The following is a 16699-nucleotide window of genomic DNA, read 5'->3' as shown; positions in this document are numbered from 1 at the left end:
CACTACCTGTAAATGAACTGTTGACTACAGCACTTTATTTTCTGGTAATTGTTGGTCTAAAATGTCCCCATTCAGAGCGATTATGATCTTGCTCCCCTCCTCACAAATACCACCGGAAGCTGTAGATGTGTATTCCGGAAGGCTCGACACTCTCAAATCGCCTTATGGTTGTTTAGACATAAAAGGGGTTTCTATGTCGGTGGGAGTTTTCTTCCATTCAACAAACCTGCGAAGAAGGTATCGTTACGGATTTTTCTTTTTACCGAACGTAATTTGCCACCCAAAAAGACGCCAGGATTTACTCTCATTTAAGATACTTTTTCCCCGGTAAGTTGCCTTTCAACGACGAGCTGCTCGAAGTTTGATGCAATAGCGGAAATCCTCTTGTTCGATGCTATTTTTTAGTACACGTTATTGCGTATGGTATGATCTGTCAACAATATTCACCTGTGTGTTTTCTCTAGTTCCAAAACGACGCTTGTGTGACTGTCATGTTTTTTCTCCTCAAAACTTCAGGGACATGCTCGGGGCAGCCTTGCCTACCATCAGACTTGTCCCGTTATTTTATACTACACTCACGAGCTAGCAAATATTTCCCTTTATTCGCTCGTCTTGTGGTTGAATGTAGAATGTCTATAATTTAAGAACAACACATAAAACTAACAATAAGTTGTCAAAATGCGTAGTCAAAAGTGTCAGCCGCGCTTTTCTTTTTCGGACAATATTTCCTCGGGTTGTAGTTTTTAGCTGCCATTTTTTCCCCCAAGCATTTATTGTGATTACTTTGTGTTTAAATCATGTCTACTATGCATCATACTGTGCTTTGGGAAGACACCAGATGTACTAATTGCTTACGAGCTACAAGTGGGCACATCCCTTCATTTAACCCAGAAGTCACATATGTTGAGCTGCCACGCTAAAACAAGCGCATACTCTGATAACGGCTTCAGTACACGACTATGGTACTACGTGGACGAAGTTATACGTGTGTTCTATGGCGATTCCCATTCGTCGGCATGTTGCAGCATGAACTTGAAAGCAGAAAGGCGTCGTCACACAAGTAGAGTCTTCTGGTTGTAGGAGAACATTTGATAAATGCCTGATTGTTTTTCAAAAGTAGAAATTACATTACCTTAAAATCTGTGTGCTTTGATGCTCAGAAGTTTATTGTATTGGGAGACTTCAAGCCTGTTGAATACATCAGTGTATCATAGCAACACCCAATAAAATACAAAAATGCCCCCAGCAGGCAGGACATCAGGCATCAAAGCATCCTTTCTGAGCCACTGACAACAGTGCATGATTAATTGCTACATCATGTCTTTATGACATCACCCTTAATATTTTCACAGAAAGAGCAACATTTTGGAACTGGTAACTTGTGAAATCATCGTTCAGCCACTTTAAGGAGTGCAAATTCAATCTTATCAAATGCTGATGTCAATAGCATTCTGTTAACATGTTTGGTTTAACACACTTTGTTTAATGCTTACTCACAGATTCTGTGATAAAGGTGATACTCTCCTCCTGTTACAACTGTATCTTCTCAGCTGGTTGGTTTGAAGAGAGGAAGCAACGATGCCGAAACCGGTGAGATATGAAATTAATTGCTCAGTGCTGATCACATTTTTCAAATGATCAGTAGCAAGTGAATGTTTTGTAATTTTGAAGATCATAAAATGACAAAATAATCATTAGGTATAAAGATGGTGAAATGGAAAAGCATTAGCTTAGTTTTATATTACACAATGTAACGTTTTGTGTTTGAATATTGTGATTCCCCAAAATGTCTGTTTATTCAAGGTAAAGCTTTTTAAAACCGGTTGCACATCATCAATTTGAACCAAAACCAAGAAAGGAGAACACACATAGCTGGGTGAATTGATTGACAAAAGAAAATAAGAGCAAATGTGTCCATCTTATTAGCAAGCGTGTTGATCAAGAGTCACCGTTTTACAATGTAGCTACCAGGTTTTGCTTCTCAGTGACACAATAAGAGAACTAAATTACCCGAACGTTGTTCTATTTTACTTTTACAGTGTTCTGTTTTGTGTAATTTTTTTTTCATTTAAAATTTAGCATTTGTTTTAAGTTAATTTAAAAAATCCCTAGATTCAGTATAAATACTTTTCAATAAACCTTCAACCACGTGTCAGGTGACAACTTTTAACAGTGATGCCATCTGACCCAAGTTCGCCGATCCAACAAGCTAATTTAGGTCAGCAGTATGAGCATTTTGGCTATCCAATTGAGAACAGAAATGGAAATCACATTGTAAAAAAAAAAAAAAAAAACACAGACTATTTGCTCTAAGTTTTAAAAAAAAAAATGTCCCAATTCATGTCAAAACATACTATCGCACCAGAATTAATTAGAAGGAATTAGTTTAAAGGTCTCCTGCATTTTTTTTTAACATATATGGTTACAACATTCTCCTCACAATTGTGAGGACCAGGGTTCAAATCCGGCCCAGATATCCACCTGGAACTCCGGTTTCTTACAACATTACAAAAACATGCATCAACGTTAGACTCAAGAGAAGTGAAGAAATTGGTACTGGACTGCTCTGTTTGCTTTTGAAGATGTTTCGCCTCTCATCCAACACAAGGCTTACTTCAGGATGCATTAGGTAATGTTTGTGTGGGAAAACTCTATTTCTGCTCCAACTTTGAGCAATGTACCACCATTAATGGAGCCATTGACTTGGAATGCAAAAAAATGGGAGAGATGCCTGGACGGAAAGCCATTGGCCGTCCACCAGAATCGTTGGGTGGAAACTCATTGATATTTTATTCAGTTGTAAAGTGGTCATGGAGTTACTTAATGGTCAAGAGGCTTCGCGGTTTGTTGGAGGCAATACTACACACTATCCAAAATTTTTAGATTTTATTAAGGTCAGAGTCCTAAAGCTGGATGAAAATTAAACTGTGGTTTCATTCAATGCAGTCCAACCTCGGATGCATCTGAAACTGAGGCATTGACCACAACTTGATCATAGCCTCCGAGGCTGGTCCACAGCTAACGCCAAACAGATATGCCACTTATTTGGAACTTTCTCATCATACCACATTTTCAATTCATGAGAACATTTTGCAGACAAAAATATGCTTGTCCAATGAGTTCCCCGTTATCCCCCAATGTAGAAAACTTATACACGAAGGAGATCGAAAGGAGATCTCTGAAAAACTCATATGTGGATGACACAAGGGTTAAAATCAAAAGCCAAGAGGCGCAAGCCTTCAGGGCACATTCATTCATGAACAATAACGTCAAGTTTACATGTGAGAATGTCAAAGAAATAATCAGCTTGAATGGCCAAGTATATAACAACAAAAAAGGAATTTGTCTCGGGCAGTCTGCCCTGGTACGACATTTATTGCCTTTTCTGGACAGTGATGATGACGGGGGCCTGTCTCCATGTTGAGGCTTTCAGAAAAAACTCACACTGAACACTACTTACACTTAGACTCACACGACCTTCCGCAATATAATCGAACAAAATAATAGTTTGGTTGTACTTGAGTATTTAAATAGCATGCATGCTACCGTATTTTTTAAGATAGTCTCGCTATATTGTATAGCTATACTGTTAAATACTTCAATAAAGTACAACCAAACCCAGTTTCGCTCCCGGTGTCTTTTTAAATGGCGTGTATGCATGCTACCATATGTTTTAAGATAGTGTCGCTATATGCTTTGCGGCGCTAAACATATGTATATAGCATTTGAAGTTCATGTTTTGTGTCTATTTCTTCACTCATCGTTTTGGTTGTTTATTTGTCTGCTGGTTGTGCTGTTCTGTTTGCTGTGGTGTGATGATTTTGGTTTGGTGTGACACAGAGGGTGGGTGGGTTGCGTGTTGACTGGTGCGTTGCTTCCACAAATCGTAGTGGGGGGGAGTATAAGGTTTCTATTCTGCTTACAAAAATAAAGGTACAGTTGTGCCTCACTGTTACGCGAACGCCACCATGCCTGCGCCTAATAATATGGTGTGCTTCATATGTGTTAAATACTGAAATTGTACCCACAGCTGAGACTGCGCCTTTTCATACGGTGCCTTGTGGTCCCAAAAATATGGTAATCAATTTTTATAATCATGAACTGTATTACAGAAGAACACATTCACTACCATTTACACATGGACTCATCTTGTTCATTCACCCGCTGCCTGCCTAGTTTCATTATAAAGTGTGAAATACAACTCCAATTCCAATTGAGTTTAAGACGTCGTGTTAAGCATAAATAAAAACGGAATGCAATGATTGAAAATCTTGTTCAACCTATATTTAACTGAATAAACTACAAAGAAGAGATATTTAATATTCAAACTGAAACCATTGGTTTTAGCAAATCATTAATTTTGAAATCCATGACTCCCAACACGTTCCAAAACAGCTGGGACAGGGTCATTTTTACCACAGTTCCATCACCTTTTCTTTTAACAATATTCAAAAAGCATTTAGCTGAGGACAATAACTGTTGAAGCTTTGTGGGTGAAAATCTTTCCCTTTCTTGCTTGATGTACAGCTTCAGCTGTTCAACAGTCCAGGGTCACCGTTGTATTTTACGCTTCATAAATGCACCACACATTTTCAATAAGTGATTAGTCTGGACTGCAGGGAGGCTAGCTAATAACCAACAAACTTTTACTACAGAGCTGTGCTGTTGTAGCACATGGAGAATATGGTTTGCTATTGTCTTGCTGAAATAAGCAGGGGTGTCCCATGAAAAAGACATATCTTGGATGGCAGCATGTTTCTCCAAAACCTATACGTATCTTTCAGCAATAATGGTGCCTTTATAGATGTGTAAGTTACCCATGCTCTTGGTACTAAAACTGCCCTATACCTTCACACATGCTGGCTTTTTAACTTTACGCCCATCAGTTTTTTCCTCTTTGGTGAGTAGGTCACAACGTCCACAATTTCCAAAAACAATTTGAAATGTAGACTCTTCAAAACTCAGAACACCTTTCTTCTTCATATCAGTCCAGACTAGATGAGCTCCGGCCCAGAGAAGCCAACAGCGTTTCTGGATGTCGTTGATGAATGGCTTTTGCTTTGCTTAGTAGATTTTAAGTTGGACTTACGGAAGTAGCACCAAACTGTATTTACTGACATTGGTTTTCTGAAGTGTTCCTGACCCCATGTGGTGATATCTTTTGCACGTGGTTGGGTTTTAATTCAGTCTCTACATACAATTTTAAACTCATTACTAATCGGTATGAGAAGACCCAACTAATCAGTTATGAGAAACTTCAAGGTGGCGGTGATGATGCAAAACTGATGGGAGAATCATTGAACAGAACCAAATTTTGAAGTCATGTGTAGTGTTAACAGCGGCGGTGTGGGCAGGTCTGTTGTTTGGTAGGGAATGCAAGAGGTTGAGAGAAAAGACTAAAAAAACACCCAAAACTGATGCTCTGCTGTGCTCTCTGTGAAAGACCTGCAATCTCTGATCAAAGAGGGTAATGAGGGAAGGAGCAGTTCAAATAGCATTATCCATTCAGCGTAACTGTTTACAGCAGACTGTGAATAAAATTTCAGGACAGGTTCCTTGGAGACTGTTTGATTAGCTTTGATATGTTTTTGTCCACCCCCATCCCAACAAGACAGGAGAGGATTAAGTGGCCGTCTGATCCACAGGATTCCACCTTGCTTCACTCTGTCCTTGGGCTTAGTTTTCTTTAGCTTTCACAAAGAGAGAGCGGTTGTACAGCACTTATTTGTGTAAATGAACACCCCCCCTTCCCCCCCTCCCCCCCAAAAAAAAGTCCACATACTGTATTTAGTGGTACAGGGTTAGTTGATTTTTACAGGAGCATTGTCTATTAGCAGGCATGCTCATCAAGCGGCTCTACACGAAGGTGCACCCGCTTTTTGACATCGGTGCAAGGCGACGCACAATAAGAGGGATGTCTGAACTTTTTTCTCCCTGAACTGCATTCATAATAGATGCCTGCAGAGTTCAGTTTCAAAATCTGTAACTTAAATTTATTAAGCACGTCAAAATACATCCACGGAACTTGTATAATTCAGTTGGGCAAAAAAAAAAAAATTTAAAAAAACGCCATGTACAAATGACTGAGATAATATGCTAGTACAAGTGTGTACACAGTCTTATACTCAAACCCACCCCAACCCCCATTTGAGTTGAGTTTATCCGTCAGGTTAATAGTGGGGAAAACGAGTTTGAGATGATTAACCTTGGTTTCATTTTGTGTCTCACAAACAGGCCTTTAAAAAGTGGTGTGTAAACTTTCTTCTTTTCACTGCTTTCTTTTGAAGGTGAAAAGGCAACTAGTTTTTTATTGTTCAGGATTTTGAAATGGCCTGTACAGTGAAGAAAATAAGTATTTGAACTATTGACTACTCCTGGAGGGGTCTGAAATTTTCATCGAAAGTGCATGACCACTATGAGAGAGATAATCTAAAAAGACTGGCTAGGCCACGCCAGAACCTTGATATGCTTCTTATGGATCCACTCCTTGGTTTTCCTGGCTGTGTGCCTCGGGTCATTGTTTTGTTGAAAGACCCAGCCACGACCCATCTTCAATGCTCGTTGACTGAGGGGAAAAAGGTTCTTCCCCGAAATCTCACAATACATGGCCACAGTCATCCTCTCCTTAATACAGTGCAGTCGTACTGTCCCATGTGCAGAAAAACATCCCCAAAAGCATGATGCTTCCACCCCCGTGCTTCACAGTAGGGATGGTATTCTTGGGATGGAACTCATCATTCATCTTCCTCCAAACACGGTTAGTGGAATTCTGACCAAAAAGTTCAATTTTGGTCTCATCTGACCACAAAACTTTCTCCCATGACTCCTCTGTATCATCCAAATGGTCATTGGCAAACATAAGATAGGCCTTGACATGTGCTGGTTTAAGCAGGGGAACCTTCCATGCCATGCATGATTTCAAACCATGAGGTCTTAGTGTATTGCCAACAGTCACCATGATATCTTGCATGGGGCTCCAGTCCAATAGAGACTGAGTGTCATGTTTAGCTTCTTCCATTTTCTAATGATTGTGTCTACAGTGGACCTTTTTTTCACCAAGCTGCTTGGCAATTTCTCTGTAGCCCTTTCCAGCCGTGTGGTGTTGTACGTGCATCTGATTCGGGATAATAGGTCTTTGAGGGTCAGAATTCTAGTTGATAGACAGGTGTTGTAATACTTATTTGCAGCTGTAACACACAAATAAATCATTAAAAAAAATTCATACATTGTGATTTCTGTTTTTCTTTTTAGATTATCTCTCACTGTGAACATGCACCTACAATGAAAATTTCAGACCACTCCATGATTTCCAAGTGAGAAGACTTGCAATATAGTAGGGTTTTCAAATACTTATTTTCTTCACTATAGGTTTGTATACCACTAGATATAGATCTGCCCCTGGATTGAGTAGAGCTCCAGATTCAGAAACAAAAACCAGTTGTTAAAGCAGTTAATAGCAGATAGTTAAAGGTCAAGTGTCATCCCTATAAACATTTTAAAATAGATATTGTAATGAAAAATACATATAACATTATTCACTTCAATGTCTAAAAATGTGAGCGGAGAGCGCGTCATCAATGCGCAAAGTTGTGGAAAGGTCATTCTACGACATCCAAGTGGTCGCCATATTGGCAGCATCCTCTGTCCGTGACGTCACCCAGACATTCGCCAATGAAAACACGTGGTGCACCCTACTACGGGAGACGAACACGCCCCTTCTGACACGGAAGCTCTTTTCGGAAAGGAGAACACCACACAACCGAGTGAAGTTACCGGGGCAAAATTACACTATTGTTTTGAGCCATATTCAGATGATATGCGATCACGGCCAGACAGCCTCCCGTCTGATCCACTTCCGTGGCGGAGATGATCCATCACGGCTCATTGCTGCCGGCCGGTGTGGCTCATTTTCGGCGCCGAGGTGGCTTATCATGGAGCTGAGCCGTGCTGCTTTAGGGGGTTGATCATAGCCGCCGCAGTACGCGATGAACAACACCGTCAAGCCCGGGGGCTTTACTGCGTTGTCGTCGCACGCGGCTGAGTGTCAGCGTTCTTCAGAGCCGCCGCCGTCCGCGACCCCAAAGCGTAGCCTTCGCTGGCAAAGCGATGCAGCAGCCCGACGCTGTCCGACGCGCACATCGCCAGATTTTGTATGCGGATCTTTTGTTACGTTATGAGAGACAGATTACGTTGTCTGCCCCAAACCATTATTTTTTTTTTTAGTAGCTGAAAACACACCTACCTGTCACTTGGAACCCACGAAGCTCTCGTCCTCTGCACCCGTGATATCCATTTTTCACGACTAACCGGGTCTCTTGCAAACTTATGAAAGGTAAATCCATCCTCCCAAGTGTTCAAGAAATGTCCAGCAATGCAACGAGCTGGCATTTTGGCTAACACCAAGGAACAACGAGCTACCCTCCAGGAGGTAAAACTAATAGAAACAAACGAGTCCACTTGAGGGCGGTCCTTTCGAGTACGTCACTTCCTGCTTCTTCTCGAAAACAAATCCCTCGAGAGGATTTTCATGGTGGGAGTTACAAAAAGCTGTATACATCAAAATCATGTTTGCTGTTTTTTAATTAATAACATACATACTAAAAATCATGCATTTCATGGCAGTGACCCATCAAGGTCGCCATCGGCATTTTGGCTAACACGAACACAACGAGCTACCTTCCCGTAGGTAAAACTAATGGAAACAAATGAGTCCACTTGAGGACGGGTCTGTCTTTTACGTCACTTCCTGCTTCTTCTCGAAAACAAATCCCTTGAGAGGATTTTCATGGCGGGAGTTGCAAAAAGCTGTGTATGTCAAAATCATGTTTTGTGGTGGGGGGACGCATTGGTCCATGTCGGCTGCCGTTTTTTCATTAATGGCATACTAAAAAACATGCATTTCGTGACAGTACCACGGAACGTAGACTGAAGCGAGTGTTATATAGTTATAGTTAATAGTTCCTACCTGAAATGAAGTGATCACTACGCAGGCGTGTTGTGTATTTTGGTTGGGCACCATCCATCATGTTTAATTGCCGAAATCCATCGATATTTTCTGGTCTTTTCAGCTGGTATTCCATAGAATGATCTCTTTGAATATCTGTCTCGTCTGTTGTGACAACTAACAGCACAATAGGTCTTGGGTATTGTAAATATTCTCCTCCAGTTCAATGTCGAACAGCTCTGTTTGACCGGCAATATGTCACCGTGAAAATGGTGACGTCACTTGCACAATCTCTGTGTACTCTTTGTGTATTAGGGCTCCACATTTAATTGCGTTCTAATCATGATGGCGGTTCTGGATGCCACAATTTAAGTGAGGCTGATTGCTGCCGATTATTTATTTTTTTTTATGGAGGGACGTGCGTACTTTTCTTGAAACAGTTTCATAAGCGGCAGCACGGTGTCCTCACAGTTCTGAGGACCGGGGTACAGATTCTGACCCCCACCTGTGTGGAGTTTGCATGTTCTGCGTGGGTTTCCTCCGGGCACTCCAGTTTCCTCCCACCTCCCAAAAACATTCATTAATTGGACACTAAATTGCCGCTAGGTGTGATTGTTGGTTTCATTGTCTGTTTCCATGGGCCCTATGATTGGCTGGCAACCAGTCCTGGGTGTACCCTGCCTCCTTGTCCATTGACAGCTGGCATGAGCTCCAGCACTCCTGTTACCCTCGTGAGGATAAGTGACTCAGAAAATGGTTAGATTTCATATACAGCAGTGCCCGCAAACTAATTACCCGGGGAGGGGGGGCGATCGTTAAGACTTAAGCGCTGGCACCGTCCTCCAGGGTTATAAAAACAAAGGAGCTTTTGGATTCAAATATATTGTGCATGATGGCCATACGGAGTAAATGTTTTTCACTGACCAAAAGGAATCAGAAGCCCAGCTTGGATTTGGCAAAGAAGTAGAAAGATCTGGGACACAAGTTTTATAAATTTTCTGGACTAATAAGGTAAAGGTTAACCTCTACCAAAGTGATGTAAAGGCCAAAGTATGGAGAAAGAAAAGATCTGTTTATGCACCAAAAGACAAGCTCATTTGTGACCCACGGTGGATGCAATGGCTTGAGTTTCCATGGCTGCTTCTGGAATGGGCTCGCTAATCTTTATGATATAACTTGTGATGGTAGCAGCAAAATGAATTCTCAAGTCCCCAAACTATTTTTTTCTGTCAATTTACAGAAAAATGCATCCTACCTAAATGAGGCAAGCTTCCTTGTGCAACAAGACAATGACCCAAAACCCACTTCAAACATGAAATTAATATAAACTATATAGACCTACACCACTTAACCCTGAGCATTGTTGCTTTGTCGCCCGATAAATTACAAAAATACCATCACATTCAGCCGTGCACTGCCTCTGTACAAAAACAATACTTTTCATGAGTGATTACTCACTTTTTTAACTTTAAAGTCGTGATGACAACTTAGTTCAACTGTAGTTGAATTCTTGTCATCTTGTGTCGGGATATGCCTGGCTTTGTGTCCTAAAGTTTCTTTTTAGGGAGGACTTAACCATAAGCATTACAATTGAGCCTCCTGAGGCATCTCCACCTAGATGAACTAGCAGTACCTCAACCTGCTGACTTCTCCTTACTCGCTGGTGTCTCGCCACCTGTACCTTTTTATCGTGCACACACTTCCAGTAGCTGATGAATCTTGAAGCATCAGCAAAACCCAATTCTATACATTCTGCCAAATTTAAATGTACAATGTACGTTGTTTGTATGGTGTACCTCTGATTTCACACATTTGCTTGTAGAAAAGTGCAGCTTTGGTTCTGTAACCACTGTGATGTTGATTGAGATTGTGAGACTGAAAGTGTGCAAAATGTCTGCCTGTGAAATGTCTTTGTAGATCAATGTTCGTGTGACCACCATGGATGCAGAGCTGGAGTTTGCAATTCAGCCAAACACCACTGGAAAGCAGCTTTTTGATCAGGTCAGTAGGATCACTGGTTTTCCTCACACAATTGAAATAATTGGTTTCATATTCTTTCTGTTGTGAAAGGTGGTGAAGACAGTGGGGCTACGGGAGGTCTGGTTTTTTGGCCTCCAGTATGTGGACAGTAAGGGCTACATCACTTGGCTAAAACTTAATAAAAAGGTCAGTGTCCCTTCTGCTCCACCCAAAAATGCCATTTTTTTCTGTCACTATCAAACAGACCCTTTCCAAAAAATTTGAATATCATGGAGAAATGTATTTAGTTCCATAATTCCATTCAAAAAGTTTAACTTTCATAGATTGTAGATTCAGGGCCCATAATTTTAAACAATTTCAAGTATTCACATGCACTTAGATAATTTGGCCTTTGAGCTCATAAAACCCACAAAATAAGAAATTCCAAAACTTTGAATACTTGAAAGAACTCACCATTGACTTGTTTTGTAGAAAAAGAGAAATAAGGGTCAAATGTAATCAATCAATAGATGGTTATGATAACGATCTTCAATATTTGGTTGGAAATTTTATTTTATTTGGCCCGTGAAGGCAAATCATGTCAACTTTCATGATTTTCATGAAAATCTGTACCAAAATTTCAAATTCTTATATGCTATAAATGTCAAGGTATTACAAGCATTTTTGTGTTACCAAACGTGAACAATAGTTTAAAACCCAGGACCCTTTATTTCTTTTTTTAAATTTTGTTTTTTTATTCCAAAACTAGTTCATAAATTTGTCAGTGTGATGAGGTGATTAAAAGTTCTCTTGGTTTAAAAGTCATAGTAATGGCCCTCTAAGGGAAACCGTAACGACAATGTGGCCCACCACAAATATCAGTGTGACATCCATGCACAAAATTTTCCATTGATATGCTTGTACACAGCACTGTGAACAGCCAGCTTCCTTGGCAATGAATTTTTCTGGCTTACACATACTATGGAGGGTATCTCTGGTGCTCTGTCCAGTTGTCAAGTCTGAAGTCTTCCGCATACTGATACAAAAAACTGAAGGAATTTCATGACAACAGGGGAAACCAGTGCCTTTGAATTTAGCAGATGATTAGTGTGTTATAAAACACTTAATATCCTGAAAAATTTAGGAAGACAGCGTCACAGTATTTAATTTTTAAAATTCGTGATTTTTTTTTTTGTGCTAGAAGCCTAAAATGTCTATTTAAAAAAAAAAAAAAAAAAAAAAATATTGGAATTATCAAAATAAACTTTTGTGATATTCTCATTTTTTGGAAAGGGTCTGGATACACATTTCTTTATCAACCCTTACTGCTCCCCATTTACATTAGCATGTCATTATCCAGGTGACTCAGCAGGATGTAAAGAAAGAGAATCCACTGCAGTTCAAGTTCCGAGCAAAGTTCTTCCCTGAGGACGTTTCAGAAGAGCTCATCCAAGAAATCACCCAAAGACTTTTCTTCCTTCAGGTAAGCCACTGCTCATTGTGTGTTTACTCCACTTATTTTGCTAAAGTAACTTGTATTTGTTGTCTTTTGCTGTTTTGTCAGGTGAAGGACGTCATACTGAATGATGAAAACTATTGTCCCCCAGAAACGGCAGTGTTGCTCGCCTCATATTCTGTCCAGGCCAAATATGGAGACTACAACAAGGATGTACACAAGCATGGCTACCTGACACATGACCGACTGCTGCCTCAGAGGTTCGCTATACTTTGAGCATGCCCTCCCAATAGTGGGGTTTTTTTTTTTTGGTCCTGGTCCACAATTTTTATTTATTTTTTTTAACTGTGTTCATGCAGAGTGCTGGAACAGCACAAACTAACAAAGGAACAGTGGGAGGACAGGATCCAGACTTGGCATGAGGAACACAGAGCAATGCTAAGGTCTGTGACATAAAGAGCAGGTGTGCTTTGGACATGTCACGTACAATAAGAATGTGTGTTTTGCACCAATAGTTATGGAGAAAAGTGTATATGATAGTGGCCTTTTCTTCTCACCAGAGAGGACTCAATGATGGAGTATTTAAAAATAGCCCAGGACCTGGAGATGTACGGAGTCAACTACTTTGAAATAAAAAACAAGAAGGGCACACAGCTCTGGCTGGGGGTGGATGCACTTGGCCTTAACATCTATGAGCATGAAGACAAGTACATGACAAATCCTTTTTGTATCATTAATATTATTGTGAAAATAATGAGCTAAAGTATATGGAACTATTACTGAGTCAAGCAGTCTGTTGATAAGAACAATGCGCCATCCTCAATGTATTGCCTTTCAGGTTGACACCAAAGATTGGCTTTCCCTGGAGTGAGATTCGAAACATTTCCTTTAACGACAAGAAGTTTACTATCAAACCCATTGACAAGAAAGCACCAGTGAGTGAGGACGCAGTCGACACCATTCCAGCTTCCAACGTACTGAAAAAAGGTCTTCCATGTCACTGTTTTCTGCAGGACTTTGTGTTTTACGCTCCACGACTGCGCATCAACAAGCGCATCTTGGCGCTATGTATGGGTAACCATGAGCTATACATGAGGAGAAGGAAGCCTGACACAATCGAGGTGCAGCAGATGAAGGCTCAGGCTCGAGAGGAGAAGCATCAAAAACAGATGGAGAGGTATTCGCAGTACAAAATTTAAAAGTGCCACGGAAAAAACAGTTTCTATTGGGTCAAAAAGATGATATATATATATAGATAGATAGATAGGCAATTCTCCTCCAGAGGGAAGTGCCAAATAACTACACTAAGACTCCAAAAGTAGAAATTAGATACTTGCATTATGTGCTCCAGCACTCTGCATTCCAATATTTCAGGACCCAGCTGGAGAACGAGAAGAAGAAGCGTGAAGCTGCTGAGAAAGAAAAGGAAAGGATTGAGCGTGAGAAAGATGAACTCATGGAGAGGCTAAGACAGATTGAAGAGCAGACAGCGAGAGCCCAGAAAGGTACTACATTGAAAGTGTAATGCTTTCTCTTTGTCTTATTTCCTCAAAACCCTTAAATCTTGGCACGCTGTCAATTGTAAATAAAAACACAAATTCTTACAGAGCCACAGTGTATTCAATCAATAGAATACTGAAACTATGAAGTACAGTAAACTCTCACTTATAGTGGAGGAAATCCCTGCAATAAATGACATTTGCAAAGTCGCAGTCAACTTAGTTGGGATTTCATAGCAATTTTTTTTTTTTTTAGTTTTTTTTCTCCTTGGCGACAGTGTGGACAACTGGTTAGCACTTCTGCCTCACAGTTCTTAGAACTGGGGTTCAAGGCCCGGACCCTCCTATGTGGTGTTTGCATGTTGTCCCTGTGTCTGCGCATGGTCAGTTGATTGAAGACTCTTAATTGACCACAGGTCTGAACGGGTCTCTCTTTCTGCTAAGAATAAGAGCCCAATCAACCATATGATTTATTGCTACCGCATTAGAATCACAAAGCCAAAATGGCTAACCATATCAAAGATGTACAGGTCTCCCTCGCCATCCCTCTCTCCCCCTGTTGTTTTTGTCTGTGTGCACTCGTGTATCTTTGTTTTTACATCTCGTCAGAGCTTGAGGAGCAGACGCGCCGGGCTGTGGAGCTGGACCAAGAGAGAAGGAAGGCGCGGGAAGAGGCTGAGAGGTTGGACAAGGAGAGACAAGTAGCAGAGGAGGCTAAAGGCGAGCTGGCCAAACAGGCAGCAGACCAGCAGAAGAACCAGGAGCAACTGGTGTGTTACTTAGTGATTGCATTGTTTTCATACATAGACACCAATACAACTTTTGTTTGAAGGCTGCAGAACTAGCTGAATTCACAGCCAAGATTGCTCTCCTGGAAGATGCCAAGAAGAAGAAGGAGGACGAGGCCACAGAATGGCAACACAAGGTGCGGCTCATGTCGCCGCAGTGCCCAAACAAATTCTCACATTGGCTGCATGCTCTTATTTGCTCTGTTTCCCCTTATGCAGGCTCTTTCAGCCCAGGAGGACCTAGAGAAGACCAAAGAGGAGCTGAAGACCGCCATAAATACGATGCCCGCTTCGATGGGTGGCCACTCAGAGAGCGAGCACGACGAGCAGGACGAAAACCACGCCGAGGCCAGTGCAGAGTTGTCCAATGAAGGAGTCAGCCAGCTGGATCTACGTAGTGAGGAGGCTCGTATCACCGAAGCCCAGAAGAACGAGCGGGTCAAGAAGCAGCTCCAGGTATGTTCTGCTTGATTTTATTACTAACAAAATGACTCAAAGAAATTCAGTTTATGTTGTGCTCCTCTCCCATGTTGTTAGACTTTAAGTTCTGAGTTGGCCGAAGCCAGAGATGAAACCAAGAAGACTCAGAACGATGTCCTGCACGCTGAAAACGTGAAAGCAGGACGTGACAAGTACAAAACACTGCGTCAGATCCGGCAGGGCAACACCAAGCAGCGCATCGATGAGTTTGAATCCATGTGAAAAGAAGACCCCAACATTCTTCAAAATGGCTGCATGCTTTCTCCATGATAACCGCTGTAGCCATTGTTCACATTGCCTCCAGCCCCCCAAACAAAATGTTGACCTTTTCTCTTGTGTAAGCCTGCCAAAGTTGTGGTCTTATTGGGATGTCTATACTATGTGTAGGATAGGACACTGTCACACCAAAGAGAAATACACTGGGTTCTTTTTAAATGAATCCTTACACTGCTAAAGGTCAATGATCTCCTCTTCAATTCAGTATCATAGTTCTTTTGTGTGGTCCACTTTTGCTTCATTTTATCACTAACATGTTGTTTTTAGTCCAATCCTACACTTAAGGGGTAAGAAACCATGCCCTATTGTCATTCATGTTTAATTTAAAATTGTACTCCAGTATCTTGTTTTGTTACAAAAAGGATTTCTAGAGTACAGTAGATTTTCAGATTTTGTTGGGGGAAAAGAGAGACACTCAAGACACAAGAGAGTCACTGTCAGGTGTTGAATGAATGTACCAGAGGTGACAAAGGGAAACTGTTACACTAAAAGCCCCCAGCTTGAAAGTGTCAACAAACATAAGCTAGTTGATCGTTGTATCCCAGTGTTTTGTGGGCGGCTCCCAAAGTTGTTCAAAGTGGTGGTTTCAGCAAGTGAAAATGTGGAATGTGTAAGGCCTGGTAGAAATCATCAGTCTTGGTGATGTTTGATGACATGCGCCAACCATATCCTCACAAAAATGTGGAAGAGGACCTCCAGCTTTGCTTGAGACAAGGTGGACACATTTATTGTAATATGTTACATTTACAAAGTGGGAATATTTGCATTTGGACCTGTTGTATGCTTTGTGTGTACCTGTGGGAACAGAAGGTATTAAACAAAACCTACTGCTTGTATGAGTTCAAGATATCCTTTGTTCAAACAAAGTGATGTAGAAATGAATTAACAGGAAGAGGAACATTTTTATTTCTAAATTAACAGTATATTGCGGTATTGTAAACAATCACTACGTGTATTTGTTATGCTATACTTGACAGCTTTTTTTTTTTTAATGTTTTAAACCAATTGCCTGCCGTTTGTGTTTAAAGTGTTTGCCATAGCAGGAAAAATAGTGCTTCCAAGACCATTTTTGACTTGCATTCACAAAGCTTAAACCTGCAAGTCATTTACTTGGAAATGGGCCACTCCACTTGACTTGAGGTACTTCTTTCTTGGCCTTGCCCAACTAAGCCAGCTTCTTTGTAATTCTGGCACCAGCTTTCATAGTTTGCTGTTCATTTCTGAGTCTATATGTTAGCATTGGTACATGGTTTGCATAACTTTGGGTCAGATCACCAATAAAATATTTTAAACATAA

General features: G+C 40.9%; 1 protein-coding gene and 1 long non-coding RNA gene across 6 annotated transcripts in view; one reads left to right on the top strand and one right to left on the bottom strand.

The window, feature by feature from the left end:
• LOC133492208 (uncharacterized) overlaps positions 1–1480 on the bottom strand; it is a 20907-nt gene extending 19427 nt beyond the window's left edge. For 2 of the 4 annotated variants that reach the window (XR_009792592.1, XR_009792589.1), the window contains exon 1: positions 1133–1480. This is a non-coding gene — a long non-coding RNA (uncharacterized LOC133492208). Of the gene's footprint in view, positions 1–933; positions 1071–1132 lie in introns of all 4 variants that reach the window. The other 2 variants (XR_009792590.1, XR_009792591.1) reach the window with 2 other exon arrangements.
• On the top strand, positions 119–16699 carry LOC133492200 (radixin). 2 transcript variants are annotated; one of them, XM_061804260.1, is made up of 15 exons: positions 119–327; positions 1500–1590; positions 10862–10945; positions 11015–11110; positions 12264–12386; positions 12468–12619; positions 12719–12802; positions 12920–13066; positions 13198–13294; positions 13373–13536; positions 13734–13864; positions 14468–14628; positions 14691–14783; positions 14866–15102; positions 15184–16699. In XM_061804260.1, exons 2-15 carry the CDS (start codon positions 1579–1581, stop codon positions 15346–15348), a joined length of 1746 nt encoding a protein of 581 aa, XP_061660244.1. In that variant the 5' UTR covers positions 119–327; positions 1500–1578; the 3' UTR covers positions 15349–16699. The 2 variants fall into 2 exon arrangements, with proteins under 2 accessions (XP_061660244.1, XP_061660253.1); XM_061804269.1 differs by lacking the exons at positions 119–327; positions 1500–1590; positions 11015–11110; positions 12264–12386; positions 12468–12619 and having other exon boundaries at positions 10887–10945.

Source organism: Syngnathoides biaculeatus, chromosome 2 (assembly GCF_019802595.1).
Source record: "Syngnathoides biaculeatus isolate LvHL_M chromosome 2, ASM1980259v1, whole genome shotgun sequence".
Taxonomy (NCBI): Eukaryota; Metazoa; Chordata; class Actinopteri; order Syngnathiformes; family Syngnathidae; genus Syngnathoides; species Syngnathoides biaculeatus.
This window is presented reverse-complemented; position numbering and strand designations above follow the sequence as displayed.